This window comes from Phalacrocorax carbo, chromosome 6 (genome assembly GCF_963921805.1).
Source record: "Phalacrocorax carbo chromosome 6, bPhaCar2.1, whole genome shotgun sequence".
NCBI classification, from domain to species: domain Eukaryota; kingdom Metazoa; phylum Chordata; class Aves; order Suliformes; family Phalacrocoracidae; genus Phalacrocorax; species Phalacrocorax carbo.
In genome coordinates, this window is record NC_087518.1 from 46,631,744 (window position 1) to 46,648,115 (window position 16,372).

At 41.2% G+C, this 16,372-nt stretch overlaps 1 protein-coding gene across 3 annotated transcripts in view; it reads left to right on the forward strand.

Annotated features, from left to right (window-relative positions):
• Window positions 1-16,372, forward strand: part of RAB3B (RAB3B, member RAS oncogene family) — a 59,184-nt gene that overhangs the window by 29,169 nt on the left and 13,643 nt on the right. For all 3 annotated transcript variants that reach the window (XM_064455107.1, XM_064455108.1, XM_064455109.1), the window contains one exon: window positions 15,964-16,082. In XM_064455107.1, the coding sequence (XP_064311177.1) occupies window positions 15,964-16,082 (119 nt within the window). The remainder of the gene's footprint in view (window positions 1-15,963; window positions 16,083-16,372) is intronic.

Consider the following 16,372-nt stretch of genomic DNA (forward strand, 5'->3'; position numbering starts at 1 on the left):
AGTGGGATGTTTTACAGCTATCTCTGCGCGATGTTTCTGATAAAGTGCTTGAGTAATCACACTGCTTGTGCTACTATAAGGTGAGCCATACAAATAACATTTATTTGAGTAGACAAGATCCTGAGCAGGAGGAGGGGAGCTCTGCTGCTTTTTCCCTCAAGTCCTTTGGTGGGGTCAAGGTTTGTGCTTGGGCAGGAAACTAGCCCCTGTGGAGAAGACCCTTGCAGGTAAGGGAAGCTGGCGAGTCCCCACAGATGGCAGAGATGCAATTGCTTTCTCCCAGAGTGGCTCCAAGGCAAGCACAGTGCTTGTTGCACTGTTGGCAACACAGCTGGTAGTAGTGCCAGTGAGGTTGCTCCGGAGTCAAAAAAGCTCTGGAGTTCTCTCACCTTTAGGAAATGTGATGTGTTGAGAGTTGCAGATGGCACTCCTGTGAAGCAGAAAGTCCCACTGATGTATTAAGTGTTGCTCCATAGCTAAGCATGGTGGTATTTTTCCCTGGGCACAGAATGATGCAACCTGACTTTTCTGCTTTGGCTGTATGTTTTGCAGGAGTCATTTGTGTGACATGAGCATGGTTGCTAAGATCAGGAAGAGGTTTGCTGATATTTAATCTGCTCCTGTCAAGCAGCGGGGTGGCATCTTCTGGATGTAGCAGATAACAGGCTTGATACGTTCATGAGGCAGTTTGTATGTGATGTTTGGAAAGTATAGCTTGTCAGTTAACACCTGTATTCGTTCAGGTGCACAGCCAACAGGCATTAATGGCAAATTAAGTACATTCTTAATGCAAACCTATGAAACCTAATGTTTCTCCATGGCAAAACCAATCTGTATTTCAATATAAATGAATAGCTACCTCCAGGCTGGTGTTTTTCTCTCTCTTTTCTTATATCAATTCTTCATTCCTTGAAAATTGTATTCCTGTTTTACTTTAGGAGGTACACAAAGTAGTCATGCTTGTAGCTTTGTTGTACCTGTGTCTATAGATATGTCTCTCTCTCACCCCGAATTCAGATCTTCTCTGCAAGAACAGGTTGGGATACAAGTAGGTCTAGGGCACTAGAAGTGGCCAGAAGCAATCAGTGGGGGCAGGAAGGCCATTGTATAGTTGGGGGGAAAAACGCTTGCTAGTAAAAGGTCAGTGGAGAGAGAATGGTCCTTGCAAAGACTCAGCAGGACTCCTAAAAGGTCCTGGTGATGTGCCCTTGTCTCCCTTGCTTTAATGCTGTGTGACATTCTTTCTCTTCTTGTTTTCTGAGCTGCCTCTCTAGTGCTGCCCACCTGGAGTGACAGGAGCACGCTTCGTAACTGGCAGATTTTGTTGCCGTTGAGTAAGTGAATAAATGGTAGATCAGTTGCTAATCTCAGCTGAGATCAGCCAAACCCAGAAAACTCCAACTTCTACAGCAGCACACCCGAGAGCAAAACCTGGTTCAGACGCTTTGCCTGAAGTTACCTTGGAAAACTGTGTCCAGAAATTATTTCACTTTCAAATTGTGGAAACTATAATGAATTATGAATAACAAGCTGGTGACTCCGGTGAACAAAGAAATTCTGAAAAAAATCCTGTGCTGGTTATTGCAGCTTCCCACAGAAAAGGATGAATGAAGTTTTCAATGGAGAAAGTACAGGTCCGTGTTGCCTTTAAAGTATTCAATTTTGTGTTGAAAACATGAAGCTGGAAGGAACAATGGTACCATGGTAACTTGTGATCTTTTTAATCTTTCTTACAAGATTGTAAAACTGTTTACCATGGCAATATCAAGTTAATATAGCACATTCTTTCTGAATTTCTTGTTTTCTTTTTTATTTTAATGGTGTGTTTGAAAATTCTCTGATGCTATATCCTGCTATTGAAGCTTTGTGATACCTTCAGTAAAACAAAGATGCTCATAGTTAGCATTTTTATTACTGCTCCTAGTTGATTTTTTTCCTTCACTTGTTCATTTTCTTTGTTTTAACAATCCTATTAACACCGGAGAATTCTGACCTAAGCACAGTCTAATTGGGACACAATGTGAAGCCTGTAATTGAGTTTCTGTTTTCATTAGGTAATTTCATTAATTGTCTTTCCATCATTTGCTCCTGAAATCTGACAATGACGTCTGAAAAATGGTTTCTCAGTAACCACGTGGACGTAGAAGTGGTGACAACTCTGCTTCTCCAGAGTGTGGTTGTAATTCTCAGTGTAGTCTGTGCACTGCTCTGCATTACTATGCTACAGAATTGTTCAACATTCAGACTATGCCACAAGCTGACAAAATGGAAAAGCTCCAAGAGGATGCTGCTGCATGCTACGAGCATATGTCACAAGCCATCAAAGCCTGACCTGAATCTCTTGGATGCAAGCAGAGCATGAACAAAATGCATCTTTGAACTTGAATGTCTTAAGCTTTTCCAGATTCCTCCACAACTCTGTGGATACCGAGTTTGGCCAAACCCCTGGAAGTGACAGAAGAAACGCTGCACAAAGATTCAAAAACCAAACAAGCAAACAAAAAATCTAACAGCCAAAAAAACCCAAACAAACAAAAAAACCCCCCACCAAACCATTAGCAGAAGCAGAGGTCTGTGATTACTAAATACAATAACTGACTAAAGAGTTGAAGAGTTTTCCTAGTCCATTGAAAATTTAACTAGTGAAATCGGCACAAGTCCGAGACCCAGTGAGATCAACAGCAGTTCTTTTGCCTTATTGACTATGACAAGGATAATACCACTTTATCGTCTTTAGTTTCCAATATTCATTGGGAATTGCAGCAGCAGAGGGTCATTCAAGCCTGAAGGAGAGACTGCCTGAAGATCTGGTCTCTGCTGATCTCTGGCACAGATGAAGAAGCCTGTCCCCTGCCCAAGGAAACTGCTTGTTTTGCCTTTGCTGAAACAAGCCTTCTAACATCCTGGGATGATCGTTGTTACTTAGCTCATCCAAACACTGCTCACCCTTCCAATGTTTTTTAATAAGCCAGCCATCCTACCATCTGTTTTGTTGTTCTTTTGGCTTGTTTTAATTTTGTCCCTTTTTGCTCCACCACGATATGTCATGAGGTGTCTCCTTCCCAGTAGTGTAGTCTCTGCAGCAGATCCCATTCCCTCTGGAGAAGTCCCAGTGTATTTCTAGTATGATGTCTTGCATTTTCTTTCATGGGCACAGAGATTAACCTCTATGTTTGCCAGATGCATCTTTAATACCTGCTGTTTTTCTTCTTTCCATGCAAAAATGATGCCTCTTCCATTTTCTAAGTGGCAGAGCAATGGACGTAGCACTGATGCAAGTGTGTATGAGAGGTTGTTCCAACAGCTCTCATCAATAAGCTGTTTTGAAAGATAGGGCATATGTGGAGATCATTTATGTTTACATCTCATTTCACGAGATAGACTGCAACTAGTCTGTTCATTAATTAAAAGGAAGTAAATATGTACCACAATGTTGCCTGTTCTTGTATAAAAGATATATGTGTGTGTAACATTTGCTGTCTGTTCATATAACTGTCTTAATGAATATAGAGCTGATTTGATATGATACCATTAGTGATGTGGAAGGACACTTTGAGATTAGAACAGACTGTATATTCTTTATCATCTAACTTAGTCTGACTGTTTGACTCCAGGAAGAGTACATACCGTGAATCAAACTTTGCAGTATATTTATTTATGCCCCACTTTATGAGGGTAACTAGAATCTAGGAAACTTTTAGTCGCTAAGCATCAGGAAGGCTGGCGCAAAGCACTACTCAGCTGTGGCAAAGACACTGACGATTAGATTTTCAGGATTCCCTTCTCTCAGCTGAAGGTTTAGTAGGAGATGAGCTCTGATGCTACCACATCGTCTGCCAAAAAGGCCTGGCTACAGGTGTCTGAGATTTATGGGAGCTCTCAGTTTGTAAGGCAGGATGCACTTGCCCTCACACATGTGCTTTGTCATTGTGGGGTAAGTACTGGTAGGACAGGGATGAAGTCTTCTGCTTTTCCTTCAGGGTTCATAAAAAGAACTAGCAAAAGGAGACATCTAAGCAAAGAGGTCTGGATATTACTGTGGCTTTTGTAATTTTTCTACTGACTTAAAAGATGAAGAGAAAACCTTTGGTCAAGGAAAATAACTTTCGCTTTGGTGCACTAGATGGAGAAAGAAGACCTGGGTGCTATGTGAGGACAAAAGTGGGGGTTTTTGTCCTTTCAGTTCTTTGTATTAATTTTAGTAATGCTTTAAATGGGGATACATTTTGTTCTCTGGACTCTGTTCTTCTGAGAATGGTGATTGTGGAATGAGTATACCAGTTAAATGGAAATTGTTTCCTGCAGGACGAGAAATAATTATGTTCTGCAGAAAAGCCACGTACTGTCACTGCCAGAACCTTGGTATAAAGCATTAGGGTAAGTTCCAGACAGCCAAGACCTAAGCTTCCCCACTGCTCTAGATCCTGCAAAATTGGGTCGAATTATAATTCTTTGATGTCAGAGTAAGGCAAAACAGCAGCAGGCAGAAAGTGCAGTTCATTTAAATGTAGTTTCACAACGTTTTGAAGCAGGTATGCTGTTGCTGAAGTCACGTCCCCGTTAGTGTTAAAATAGCTTTAGCTCATTCTCACTAAGGAAGCTGTTTTCATTTGACAAATATTTCAGTATGTGTTTCCCCCAATGTAACAGGATAAAATCTTTCATAAGCTGGGAAGTGTTTCTAAAAGTATGATGGTAATGGAGCAGAGACTTGCCCTTTGCTGAACTGAACCAGTGGTCCAGAGAGTCTGTTGTCAAGTTTTCTGCTGGCAGACAGTCTGGGTGATTGAGGAAGCAGCATAATGCTTATGCATGAGCTTGTGCTTGTATTGTGCCTGATACTATGATTGCTTCAATTACAGATTTGTTGATAGACCTTTGCTTGCTTGGGGTGATGCTGTGCAGTTTCCCTATTTTATGAAGCTATATTAATGTAAAATTGATACAGTATAATGAAGAATGATGCCCCCATATTTTTATTGATCTGTAAAGCATCACATGCATTTAATGTTCTCTACAAATACGATCTCATGCTGTCCCTGTTGCATGTAGGATTTTCATTCACTTTAAATGAGACAGTCTGGAGTTGTTATTAACAGCTCTCTTTACAGCCTTCTTTCCTTGGGCTGAGGTCTGTGTTTTGAAAAACAGATCACATGGAAAATGCTGTATCTTCTTTTCCTCTTATCTAGAAACTTAGTCTCATGGGAGAGAAGTCAGGATCTCTGTGTATGCAGGAGTCTTCACTGAGGCACTGGATGCAGGCAGGACCTTACAATTCTTCAGGGCTTATTTTGTATCAAAGTTCAATCGCCAAGTGGCATCTCCCCACATCGGGGCTGAACTGAGTGGTCCTGGTAAGTACAGGCAGTAGGCTGTGCCTGAGAGCCTGACCAAGGTCGTGCTGGTGTGAATGGCTGGGGACAGATGAACCTGGAGGCATACAGCAACATACCTGCTCTCCATCAGAAAAGCAGGTAAGTGCCCTGGGTGGGGCACTGGCAGTCCCTGTAGCAGTGTCTTCTCTGCCCCATAGATCTGCCCCTGATAAAAGTAATTCAGTTGCCTTCAATAGAAGCTTGCTCAAATCCCATAAAAAGTGTAAACAACGCTGCAGTAGCAAACCTCTGTAGCTAACGTTTTTCCTGCTAGGGTGATAATTCTTGGACCCTTACCACTTATGTACATGTGCGTGTATTAGCCTAGCAGCAAGTTGGGTTTGAAATGGTCTGTTGCTTTTATGTTTCACATTGCTTAATAAATCATTAGAAATATGATAGAGTTCAACAGTATTTTTCTTGTCAATATTCATTCATTATATTGGTGGACTTCAACTGTATGAGATTCACACCGGTGTAAGCATCCATTAATGCTTGTTTCCCAGCTGATTATTCTCAAAAGCAATGTAAGGTGGGCCCAGCAGCATCTGTCCAACCTCAGCTGGGGCCAGGATTTCTCACTGAAATCCTGATCATCTGAAGTGCTGACTTGATATTCTCATGAGTATCAGAGTTGTGGACCTGCTGTAGAACATGCTTCGATTGACCCGGCTGTAGTCTATTTGCTAAATCTGTTTGAAATGTATTCTGGATTCTTGGGGTCTTTTTCATGAGCCAGGTCTTCAAAGAGGGTTTTTTGTTTGGTTGGTTGTTTTTGGTTGGTTGGTTTGTTTTTCTTTCTCCTCCCAGATAGGGCTTCCTTTCCTTTGTGTGCTGGGTTCCTTGTCAAAACCATTTGCCATTGAAAAAAGGACTAGAGGAAATGACTCTGGCTTGGTTTGCTCCTAAAAATGAGCTTAGGTGCAGCATCTTTAATTTAGAATAAATGCAAAGTGATTTCTGCCAAGAAGACCTGCTGAAAGTCGGTTTTCTAAACAGCTGATGAAGGAAGTAATTGGGACATCTCAGGTAGGTAATGGTGCTAGGGTAAATACGATTGTAGCTCCATTTGATCTTAGAGCAGGGAGAAGCAGTTCTTGATAGGTAAGCACTGTCTGGGCAAGGATTGGAATTGGGTTAGAAGTTTGTTTGAACGTCAGATAAATTAGTCATATGTCCTTCCTTTTTTATGATGTCAACAACAGGTTTTCATGAGCTGGGAAATCTTCTGTGATTTTCCTCTATCTTTCTGAAAAGGTAAATATGAAGATGTGCTTTTAATCAGTAAGCTTTGAGTCACTCAGGCACTTAGTGGCCAAAAGCCTAGACAGAGCAGGGAGGTGTTGTGGTGCTGAAGCAATTAGTGCACAGTAAAAATACCAAACAGCAAAACATCTCACATATATGTCAAGAAGTATTTATTTGCTCCTGACCCTCTTTCCAAATGGAACAGAGGGGACGGCATCTCCACAAAGGTGGTTGAACTTAAAATAGCGTGCAAAAGGACCTCACACCAAGAAACCCATACACACTGTAACCACGTGTCAGCTCCAAAGGGACCTCACAGCTGCTTACTGAACTGCCTCAGGAGTACAGTAGAGCCATCTGCACTGCTAAACAATGAAATTTCTAGTTTAACATCTGAACTGTGTGGCTATAATAGAAAATATTATGGTAAATGGTAGCAGATAACTTTTCTGTGCTATTACTGAGCAGTATCATGTGTGTACTGTTGTGGTTGCAACAAACTTCAATTATAAGCCTCTATTTTAAGATGCTTATGACTACTCCAAAATGGCTGTCCTTTAGCTGAAAGTCTTCCTTTCTATTCTCAGCAGAGATGTGGGTTTACTTGGAAAGTTCCAAATTTCATTTGATTTGGTTTTTACATTTTTGTGAATTTAAACAAAACCCCCTTCATGTCACCAATGAAGAAATGTATCAGATTTTATTGCATTGCTTTGCAAAGTATGTGCACATTTTTATCAGATATGAACTTAAGAGGTAGAGGAATCTGTGTTACTGCTAATTCCAGCATTTGGAAAATGTATTTCAAACTACTGAGATGAGATACACACCTTTTTTCTTTTCCTTTTTATATTTACCTTCTGATTTATAAGCTTCAGATTGTTCTTGGGTTTTGTTGTCTTTAAGCTTTCCTTCTACCTTCCTGAGTGGTAGAACCTTAAATATCTTTATATTTTTGTTTAATGGTCACCTGAATTCAACAATGCAGCTTTTCTCCAAATTTGAGAGATAATATATTGGAAATTGCCTGATCAACTCTCAATTTCCACCAAAACTTGAAAAATTACATGTTAGGGTTTCAAAGACCTTAAAAGACTATTATTTTTTTACTGGCCTGTGGTTCTTAATGTAAATTATGTTTTGTTATTTTCTTTTTGTCTTGCTGCTGCCCTTCAATTTAAAGGATGTGTTCTTGCCTCATGGTTGTAAATTGATTTGGTATTTTAATCTTAGATATATCATAAACACCTTCCTGGAATTTCTGAGTACTTTGTCTTAGAATTGACCCCCTTGACATAATATCTCTAGGGGGTTCTTGTGAAGTATGTGGCTCAGATTTAGCTCTAATCAACTACTAAACAAGCTGAAATCTTCCCTTGATAAGAACAAGCCCTAAGAGTGATGCTCATAGCAGAATACTAAGTTTTCTTACAGTTAGGGGTACTAAAAGGTCTTTCAGGCACAAAGTCATTGAGCTTCATAAACACCTTTGGACATAAATATTTGCTTTGTAAATGAGTTAACTGAAGGTCTTACTAAGAGTCATGCAGCCACAATCAGGGCTGGGTACCACCATGATGCTGCTGGGGGACCAGAGCTGGGTGGCTGCTGCTCAGCCTTGCACAGACCTGAGCAGCCCCTCTTGCTGCCCAGCTCTCTTGCTGTTACCATGACATTTGATCACCTAGAAATAGGCTCCAGGAAGTCTGGGTCTTGTTCTGCTGCTCTCCGAGCTGGCATTTGCTGTTGTGCTTGCGTGGGTTTGAGGGGGAGGAGGCCGATAGCACAATAATGCTAATTCCCTTCACCTGTCCTTGTTTCTTTCCAGATCAAAGAACCAGGCTACTGAATTTTGACAGATTTGTATTGTGGATCATTTAACTTCCTCCTCGCAGATTTTGCATTTGTTCTTTTGGCAGCTAATTGATAATGTGTTGAGGTTTTCCTTTCTGCTGTACGTCTCTATGGGTTAGCAGACTACTGTTATGACCCACACAGTGGTAGCTGGACTTCAGCGCATCTATCCACTGCACTGCAGAAACATTTAGGAAGTCCACGCTTGCTCATTCACAGCAGTGTAGTGCTGCTTCTGAAGTGCTCTGGCCGTGATTAATTTATCTGCTTCTCAGCAACCCTAGCTAATTAATAATGCTTATAGTGGCTAACATTGCTCAGACATCTGTGCATTGTACAGCTGTTCTTACAGTGGTTGATTAACAGAATCTAAACAACTAAAGTTCTAGCAAATCTGGCAAAATATTCTTATATAACAGTGCATTCAGTGCCTAAAATGCTTCTTATTCTAGGACCTCAGCCTCTTAAAATGTTCTTAAATATTTTTTTATCATAGCAGTGATGGTTTTATCACTTGCCCACAGTGGATGGGCTTTCAAATGCATCATACCTCTTGAACTCTGTTGTTTATTTGCAGCCAGAGAAGTGGAAGTTGGAAGTAGGCATGTGGTATGGATGCTACATATTTTTATTACTGCTATTTCTTTATTTTTCTATCAAGGTAACTGGATCAAGATGAATAAAAAAAAAATCAGACTGATCTTCATATTAATTCTAAGTCATGGAAAAGAAAACTTTTCTAAAAGATTTAAGAAATGTGCGCAATGAACTTAATCTTTGTGTGTACCTCTTCATGTGATTTCTCTTGTGTAGCCACTGTCTTTTAAATACTCTAACAGAGAAACTCAAAAAGATGAGAAGAGCAGATAATGTTCATAAGCAACCAGCCCTATTTCAGCCCTCCTTACCATTTGATAGATCAGGAAGGGTAACTACTACTAATCTTCACTGCAATCTCAACGCACCTGGGAAAATTGAAATAATTTTTTTAATGTCTTAGCAGGTCATGAGCCATAGTGTTAATCATGGTACCTTGGCCTGATTCCAGTTTAGAAATCACATTCTGCTGAGCAAATGCACCCCATTGCATTTTCAGTGATTCACTTTTTGTCTTACATGGTGTGGAGTTGCTCAGCAAAGTTAAAGAGCTTCCCAACCACCAGAAATGCCTTAATAGTGGATGAGGTCAGTCTATACTAACTCTTCCTCCTTGTCCATCAGCTTAGTTTACAAAAGTACATTAAAAAGAAAGGTAAGTGCAGTGCCTCATGTGAAGGGACACCCAGCCACTGAGTTATGAGGGACAACTTCAAAAATGTGTGTGCATTGAGAAAAATGAGGCTTCTGACTGACCAGATACTGGTGAGCTCTTACAGGCTGTGCGTTTTTTAAAAGTCTCTTTTCATAAAATTTCCATCTCCCTGGTGGGAGCAGTTAATATGGGGGGGTTAGGGAAAGCAGCTTCTGTACAGGGTAAGCAAAATAAGATGGGAAAAGTGAAGCTGCTGCAGCTGGTGGTACTGAACTTGTCCAAGGCTTCTGGTTTCACTACCTCTAAAGACTTGAAGTGAAGATAGTCATAGCGGGGGAGGTGGGGTGTGAGTGGGGTGTTTAAGAAAACAATTTGCAAGGATAGAGCCTTTTATCAAAAAAGACGGGTTTTGAGTTGTGGGTTTTTTTCACAACAGAAATGTTTTGCTGTATATTGCTAATATTGCTCAAATGAAACTGGCTCTCAAGGTATCTATATGCATCTGAGTAGGGGTTCCAGTGACTTTTGGGCAATGGGAGCACTCAGTAACAAGAGAGGAAAAAACCATACTTGATACAATCTGTTGAACTGGAGCATTTTAATCAGAGCTGAGCTCTGAAGGAACCAGGTGTTATTTTGCTCCTGGCAGCAATTGAAACTTCACAGGCTTTTCATGACATCACATCTTTTCCCTGTCTTAACCAGTGACTCATCTTGCTTGCCTGTTTGTTCCTATTTCTAGCTGCCAGCAGGAATGGTAAGCTCAGTGTTAGCATTCTCTTATTAATGGCATGTACTAGTCTGCCCAAGGTCTCTTCACTCACCCTTGTGGTTCTTGGTGGTGTTTTTTTTTCCCCGCCCCCCCTCCTTCCTCCCTCTCAAGATGACTTTTGTTTAGCTGATTCTTGATGGCTTCCACTCAAAAGTCTACTTTTGCAAAGTGAATGTGTATGTGTGTTAATATAACGTCGATGGGCTCCAATTGCAGAGCAAGAGCCCTTCTGTGCTAAGCACTGGGCAAACACGGCTAAGGAAGTCGCAGCCCCAGAGAGCGTGCAGTCTGAAATGCACGTCCTGACATGAGAGTAGTGGGATGGGAACATACCAGCCACCTCGCAGCAGACATCAGTAATATTGACCAAAACAGCTAGAGATGCCAGAGGTCACTAGCAGTTTAAAACTTCACATTGCAACAGTCCAGTAAGGTAAGAAAATGCTGCTTTGAGCAGCTAGCTAGGTCCAGCGGGGAAGGCAGAACAGGGCAGCAGCAGAGGAGGCTGCATGAACAGTTGGAGACACCTGCCTGGAGGTAGGAAGAAAGCGAGTGGGACAGAGGTTATGGATGGCAGAATGGCCCTCTCACTGGTCACAACAGAGACACCAGTATAGCTCCATGTGAGCGTGAATGTTTCCTCATCCATGTAGAAGGGAAAGTAAACAGGTCTTGGACGTAAAGGGGTTGAGTATTACTGAGCCCCAGATTGGCCTGTAGCAGGACAAACAGCCCTCTCTCTTCAGGATATGCCTTTTTCTTGCTTATTCAGGTTATCTGTTTTGTAGAGAACAGGAGCTAAGGTGGCCAGTAATGCTGAAACTGAGCTCTGTTTGGAAGGAGTCAGATGTTTCCTGACACTTTGTTCTCTAACAATTTGCTGTCCCTCTAACCACAGGGCTGTGAAGTTGATTATCCTGTCTCTGAGGCTGACCAAACCCCAGACAAGGTGCACAAAGCTATAGCGTATGTGTCACGATGTGATACTGAACAGCCAGGGAGGGGAGGAGGTCTCTCCTTCACCACAGCTGGTGAAGTCCCAAAATTGTGGTTAGTGCTGTTTATCGGGGGTGATGTAACCTCTGTACTGACTCTGAGCAGCCTAAGCAAGGATGATGCATCTTGTAATTGTTGCCAATCACCTGGACAACAGGTGACTCTTATTCTTACATATTATTATTATTAGTCTATTTAAAAAAATCAAGTCATAACCTTTTAAAAAAAAATTGAAAGGTTTATTACTTTAGAGGTTGTTTGTCACATACACTGGTACAACAGTCATAGTGCTGAGGGGATTAAATCCAGTAGAGATTGAGAAGCTTCAGTGACAATTTATTTGGAACAAAGAACTTGTGGCTGGAAATATTCACTAGAAGAATGGCAGTTCAGAATCAGGGATTCCTGTTTTTCAGACCTTCAATGAAGAGCATCTGTGATGATTTAAAAACTCAGATATGCTTCCTGTGTAAGTGCCTTGCTGTTTCTGCTGAGACAGCCAAGTAAATTTAAGAAAAGCTGGTTGTGCTCTTACTGTGAACGTTTAGGTGATGGATCTTGAGTAGAGGGCATCTGCACATAATGCAAATGCATTTAGGTCTTTTTCTGCTTTGATAAACACTGGATTTTGATTGCTCATTAATGCAAAACCTTCAAATTTTTGTTTCAAGCTACCAACTAATGGTCTTATGGGGCTTTTTAATTGTTTGTATCAAGGACAAGTGCATATGTAAGCTACAAAAGAACAGAACTGTTAGCACATTAGTGTAAATATACCTCGCAGAGACCCTTCCATGCTTGGTTACAACCAAGCTTTCTGATTCTTCATCAGGGACAGCCAAACATGCTTCTGGATGCTGAAGGGTCAGGCTATTTTTCCTAGGCATTTGCTAGACTGTTAATTAGAGATACGCCAGGCTTCTGCTGATCCCTGCCTGTGCCTCATCTACTTGTCTTCTAATGAGTTTGTGGTCTACCTGGAAATCTTGCAAACAACTTCGGGGGGGGGCAGGCAGGGGGTGGAAAGCAATCTGCGTCAGTTATTTTCTCCTTCATTAGGTAAATGTCTTGCATGTAAAAACCTGAAATGCCTAATCACCTAGGGTTTGTGGTGTTTTAACTTATATAAGGGCAGCTACTGTAAACGTTGAAGAATCTGAGCTCAGATTTTGCAGTTTGTTTTATTTATGTTGAAGTGCCTGGGGGTGCTTACTGAAGCCAGCATAAAATGTGGTGTGAGTCAAGAAAATTAAGCTAGTTTATAGCTGTCTAAGAAGCTAACAGACCTGAGGAAAAAATTCACTACAAGGTGATATTACAAAGATTCAAATGGATTTGGAGAAATGCAACTAAAAACCTTTAAGGGTAGATGACATGCTCTGTACCTGTACAGTAAAACAGAGCGAGGAATCCATCAGTGACTCACATACAGATGACTCACATCTCCGCATTGTACCACATGGCTACCAGGGCAAGGTTATGAATAAACTTTACATACCATGGAATATAGGATACCTTTCCCCCCTGCACACCCCCTCTGATAACATGAGAATGCAGACACCTAAGTATATGCTAATGAATATACAAATTACCTTCCTAATGAGGCAAGTGCATTGTCCACCAGAGAACACGTTATGACTAAGAAAATGCACATAGCTCTTTGGGGTTCTGTACTCCTGCAGCCACATCCTTGTCTCTTGCTAATGTATAAATCGGGGCACAATACACAGGGGTTCACAGGCAGAATACTGAAACCAACAAACCAGAATAACTAAATTTCAGAGCTTTCAGGCAACAGCACAGTTTGCCTTTAACATGGACAGACTCTGTGGGCTGAATCCAGTTCCTCATTGAGCCAAGGCACTGAGATGGCACCAGGGCAGGTTTTGGAAGCCACCCTCAGAGTCCCTTGGGGCTGCTTCCCAGGGCAGCCTGGATGTACATCTTCAGACCTAACTCCTTCCTCCAAACTATTGTAAAATTTAATTTATTTCCAAATTATTCTGCATGTAGCTAGACAACATGTCTTGCAGTTGCTTACTGCCTGGTCACAGCCTCCTTTCCTAAGCCCAAATGAGCACAGAGCAGAAAATAGAAGATGAGATTTGGGAGGCAGAAGAACCTGGGAATGCAGGTGTAAAACAATAACGCTGTGAGCATGAGAACTAAAGCAGCCTGACTTCCTATGGATTTGTTTCTTTTTGATGGTCGCAGGATTTGAGAAGTTACTAATACTGATTTAGGTCTTTCTCCTAATGAGGCATGAAGAAAGCCTCTCCCCTGTGGATCCTTTGGTGTCAGAAAAAGATAAGTGTTGCACTTAAGCTTTTTCTCCCAGCTAAGGTACACTTGATGTCTGTCTTCTTCACCTCACCAACTATTCTCGTGACATGTGTAAGAACGTACCTTTTGAGAGCTTTTCCCCTCAGTCAAACTTGATCAAAAGTCAGTAGTTATAATGAGCATATATACATGCATATGTGGAGACTGATGATTCAGTAAGCCTCAAGTCCTTAGGAAGTCAGGCTAAAATACAGCAACTGTCATGTTTCTGAATAAACAGAGTGATGCTATTGCTGCTGAGACCTTTCCTACTTCTTCAAGTACAGTCAGAATCTAGCTGGCACAGCTAGTTTAGCTATTCAGCAGCTAAGCAAGGATGCAGTGTCAGTGAATATGGCAGTGCTCTCTGACAGATCAATGGCGGGAGAATAAATGGTCACTTGGGCTGTGAGGTGTAGCCACCTCATTCCAGTATTTCTTGTCTGGAGGGAACAGGAGGACTCCCTCTTCGTCAATGTGCAATGCCTCACCGTGATCGGCCAATGCATTACTTTCAAGGAGAAATCCCTTCTTTTTTTTCCAGAAGTGTAGTAGAGAAACAGCACAAGATTCAAGATGCATAATCTCTCCACTGGGAAATTTGTGGTGTCTTACAGTTGTGGATAGCCTCACGGTAATGCAATAGGCAGAGCCTTTTAAGCAAGCTGCAGGGAGCTTATTTACAAGCGCTTTCCTCCTACAGAGAGCCTCTGTGATATTCTGGTGCAGAACAACAGGCAATCATTGATGCTTTCCCTTTTCATAGACTGGCTAGCATGTGTTCTGGAAGGGCCAACACTGTCTCTTGCAGCAAAAACAAAGCTGCACGTACAGGAATGATGGACAGAAAGATTTTAAAGCTGAGTAGTTTCCCTCCCACTGCACTTTGTGTGTTTTCTGGGGTTGTGATGTGCTGTGTCTGATCAGAAACTGGCTCTGTACTCTTGCAGGAGTGCTCTACGTGGATTTTTTTTTTTTACTCTTCCAGCTATGATTGATACATCCTTTAGGGTCTTTTTCTCTAGAGAGGAGAAACTTTAATAACATTTTAAACCAGTAGCAGTAAATGCGTTCTTAAGTGTGGGTTTTGGAGGACTAAAAGACCATTCATTTCTGAACTGCTAACCCATAAGAGTAACTAGCAGCCAACACCTTATGCTGAACACATGCTTTGAAGGTAAGGCCTTTTGCCTCCCTGCAGCTCTTCCCAGAGTTGCCATTTGCCAAAAGATGGATGAAATGTGTTTATTCAGATGACATAGACACCTGATAGATACCTCCTGAATGAGAGATATGTGTTAAGCATGTGACTTCTCTCCTTGATTCAGAAGGCAGGTCCAGAGGGAACAGATTGTCTGCAGGACTGCTGATCTGCTATAGAAGCATTCCTCAGTTCAAGAGCAGGCACCCAAAATGTGAGGAATAAATGTTGTTGGCATCCAACAGATGGTAGTTGATGTGTTTTCCAGCTGTCACAAGTCTTTCAAAATACTTGTGTTATATATGCCAGCGTTTCACCTTTGTGCTGCCAGGCCAAACATAGAAATGACAACTGCAGGTAGAGGTATTTTACAGCACTCTATAGGTAAAGAGAATTGAGCTGAACCAACAGAAGAGGATTAGTACATCTCAAATTAGCATGTGCACCTCAGAGATCGTGATAATTTCAATTGCATCAAGTCTTCAGTTGTCTCTAACCTCAGGTAAGAACTGAGTCACCCGCAGCATCTATCTCAAGGACATTTTCCTGGCCATGACACTAAATTGGAACATGTAATTTGCCTGGTACAGTCCTAGAGTGTTTCCTATTGCCTCTGCTTTGAAGTGTTAGCTTTCAGTGAACTCTGCTAATGTTTTATTATTGCACTGAGGCTGAGGCAGAGAAGAGCAATTAAAGGGTTGACATCTTAGGTATTTTTTTAATAGTGCATGTGTCAAAATGCATTTAACAAATCATAGTTGATGCAAAAGCCCAATTCACACTAAAATGTAAGTAGAGTTCATTTCAGCTGGGAGCAAATGAAAATTTTAAGATGTATAATAACAAAAAGTGGTTGCCTTATTTTAGATATAGGACATAACTACAGCTCCTGTATCTGAGAATTGAAGTCTTAAAGTCTAAATATTCCTTTTTGTGCCAGGATACAGCTGGACAAGAAAGATACAGAACCATCACTACAGCCTACTACCGAGGAGCCATGGGCTTCATCCTCATGTATGATATCACCAGTGAAGACTCCTTCAATGCAGTGCAGGATTGGTATGAAATGTTGTTGTTGGGTTTGGTTTTTGGCCAATTCTCTCCTCAATTGCTTGTTGATAACATTAGACATCCCACCCTCCACAGTGCTTTGCATTACCATATTCTTCCCTCTTCATCTAAACTTTGGGGTAAATAATTTGGTTTTTAAACTCTTCTTAGAAAAAGTTCTACAGCTTCACTTTTATGAAAAATTTATAATTCAAATACAGTAGCATACTATAGCAGATGTTGCTTTTAAAAGTTCTAATTTATTGTAAAGAAATTAATCCTTTAATGCATTATTTGGG